Raw genomic sequence first — 2,646 nt, 5'->3', positions numbered from 1 at the left:
TCAGCCGTGAAGCACACAGCCCAATCTCCGACAAAAAATATCACAATCCTCATTTTGTGTGATGCCCGGATTTGGGAAGCCGCCATTATCACCGGATTGGTCCTTTTCCCATGGCTGCATTTAAGGAAGCGAAAAATCGAGGCTGTCAAGCTCTCTTCTCACGCGCTCGTTCTAAACTTCGACTTCCAGAATGTCTCATTTGGTCAAGCTATAAGAATAACGGATTCCCCTCTTCGTGAGACGCATGCTTTTGCCGTCGTCCCAAATGTAAAAAATGATGCTGATGATCTCAGTGAAGAAGAGAGAACTTTCTGGCGAGCTGGTCAGAAAGGTTTTTCAATTATTATCTCACGTGCTGGTGATTGGACCAGCCGTATCATCGATTCTCCACCGAGTCATATCTGGACTCGTGGTATACCTCAGTATGGTCTTCTACGTGTGGTAAACCTCTTCCGCCCATGTATTATCATTGCTACTGGTTCAGGGATAGGACCTTGTCTTAGCGTCTTGGTCCAGCGACCGACCCACCCAGTAAAGATCATATGGTCAACAAGATCTCCTATAAAAACGTATGGTTCTGCAGTCGTTGAGACTATTCTGAGGGTTGACCCAACAGCGATTATACATGATACGGATGAACTGGGTCGTCCGAACCTGATTTCAATGGCTTCAAATGTTTGGGAAGCTGGTAGCTTCGAGGCAGTTGTTCTAATTTCTAATAAGAAGGTGACTCAGATGGTCATCTCCGGGCTCGAAGAGAAGAACATTTGTTCTTATGGGGTTATCTTTGATTCGTAGATGTAAATTGTATTGTATATCACTAGTTCGGCGACAATTTATCGCTAGTCGCTCGTCAGCTATCTTTTCATCTGCCTAGCATTTGATACTAATGTTATATGCTCTAATCAGGCAGTAGTTGAGCATTATGTCTTTGTAGCTGAGTCACTCTGTGTGAACCATTGTGACCCTAGCATTTCTACTCATCTATTCAATCGTGTAATCTATCGTGTAATCTATCGTGTAAGTAACTGAGAATGGTTATCCTTGCACTCTTGAAGATTCTTGTAGCCTCAAGCCATTAGCTATGCTCTTACACAGTTGTACGCATACGCAAAGGCTTTTCTGCGCCTCGGATAAGCTTTATTTGGGAGTCAACTTAGACCCATAACGCTACCTGTCAGGGCATCCTCTGAATAGGCGCCTTTAGACAGCGTTTGCTTGCAAGGGATGCTCGTTGCACGCGCGCACGTGTTGTGAGAATGATTCCGCCGCGGAATTGTTCCTGAAGAGAATGATTCCGGTTGCGGCGGAATTTCGGAAGTCTCGCGGAATTTCCGCGAGACTTGACAACTCTGCTTTAGTTGTCGCTTTATTCAGAGGAGGATTCATGATTGATCCTGTCTGCTTTTCTCTTTCGTATACTTATGATCAGACTCATAGTAAAGAACTCATGGGTGGGTCTTATTTGGATCTTAATCTTCGGTCTACTCCGCCTCTATAATTTCGTTATGGATACGACTCGACGAGTCGGACTCGTATCATACGATACCTATTGGTGAAAGCTCTGCTGGGTTGCACGCGAGTCCGTCGTCGATAGCTTCATTGAAGAGTCTGCAGAGAACCTAAAACCTTTCTGACACGGGAGTGTGGTTTAGGAATCACGTAACGGTAGAGAAGCGCCAACACGAAACCCGGAGCTAGCGAGCTCCGCATTGTTGTCACTGCGCTACCGCGACGTGATTGATGTGTGAAGGTACCAGCACCGTCACACATCTCCCGGATCGGGAGGGTTGGGAGAGAGGAACTAGAAGGTTCTTTAGCTGTACCACGTTGACCTACATCATCGCATATTGCTACGTCACGGTGCTGGGCCTTGCACATGAGAGCAGTTGCTTATGACGGACTGATTTGCACGCACGCGCACGTATCCAAAGGAAACAAGAACGCTCAAGAACGTCATGACAACTTTGTTGGCGACTTTCGCTGCTGGCACGCACTGGCCAGGTCACCTGACCCAGGTGTTGCTTGTTGCGAGACTCTGGGTCTGCTGGCCGTTGTCGCTGACGTGAGCCTCGTGTGTCAGGGCTGAACGCATCATCGTAGTAAGAAGCTTTCCGTTTGATGCTGTTGCAGACCCAGTCTGGAGTTCTGCCCGGATGTGGCATTTAATGGAGCGCCAAACTCATGTAAGCAGTCGAGAGTCTTGACTATTCCGTCTAGTCTAGTCTAGTCTATTCCAAATAAGTACGGCATTATCAACCATCTTCCCTAGGCCGGTTTGTTTGAGTTCCTGCCAATAGGACGTTTTGAACCTAACATGACGAAGCAACTGCTTAAACCAGTGATCACAACAGGATTCTCGTGCTCCGAGGTATTTGTTGACTCACAATAACGACACCCGACGGGTGTCACCCGTAGGTTGAGCTCTTTAATAGCCGCGACAAGCTCCTTCACAACTTGGGATTTACCGGGCTCTGCTGAAAAGCCCATACTGAAGCCGTCACAGGAAAAACCTTCACGAACTCTTCGGCACTCCCCATGAAAGGAGCCTTGTCGAAGATTTTTTGGGATATGATTTGATTTTAGGGCGTGCGCGGGTAGCGTTTGCTCTGTGTGACCGTAGACATTGAGCTAGGTAGGCTAGAG

General features: G+C 47.4%; 1 protein-coding gene across 1 annotated transcript; it reads left to right on the top strand.

The window, feature by feature from the left end:
- Nucleotides 1-19: 19 nt before the first annotated feature.
- Pmar_PMAR026110 (hypothetical protein) lies at nucleotides 20-267 on the top strand (the record flags this gene model as incomplete). The annotated part of the gene is made up of 1 exon (XM_002772203.1): nucleotides 20-267. A coding segment is annotated over one exon (248 nt), but the record flags the coding sequence as incomplete, so codon positions are not given.
- Nucleotides 268-2,646: the final 2,379 nt, after the last annotated feature.

The sequence above is a fragment of the Perkinsus marinus genome, assembly GCF_000006405.1.
Source record: "Perkinsus marinus ATCC 50983 genomic scaffold scf_1104296961742, whole genome shotgun sequence".
Lineage (NCBI taxonomy): Eukaryota > Perkinsozoa > Perkinsida > Perkinsidae > Perkinsus > Perkinsus marinus.
Note: the sequence above shows the minus strand (reverse complement) of the source record. Positions and strands in the feature narration are given on the sequence as shown.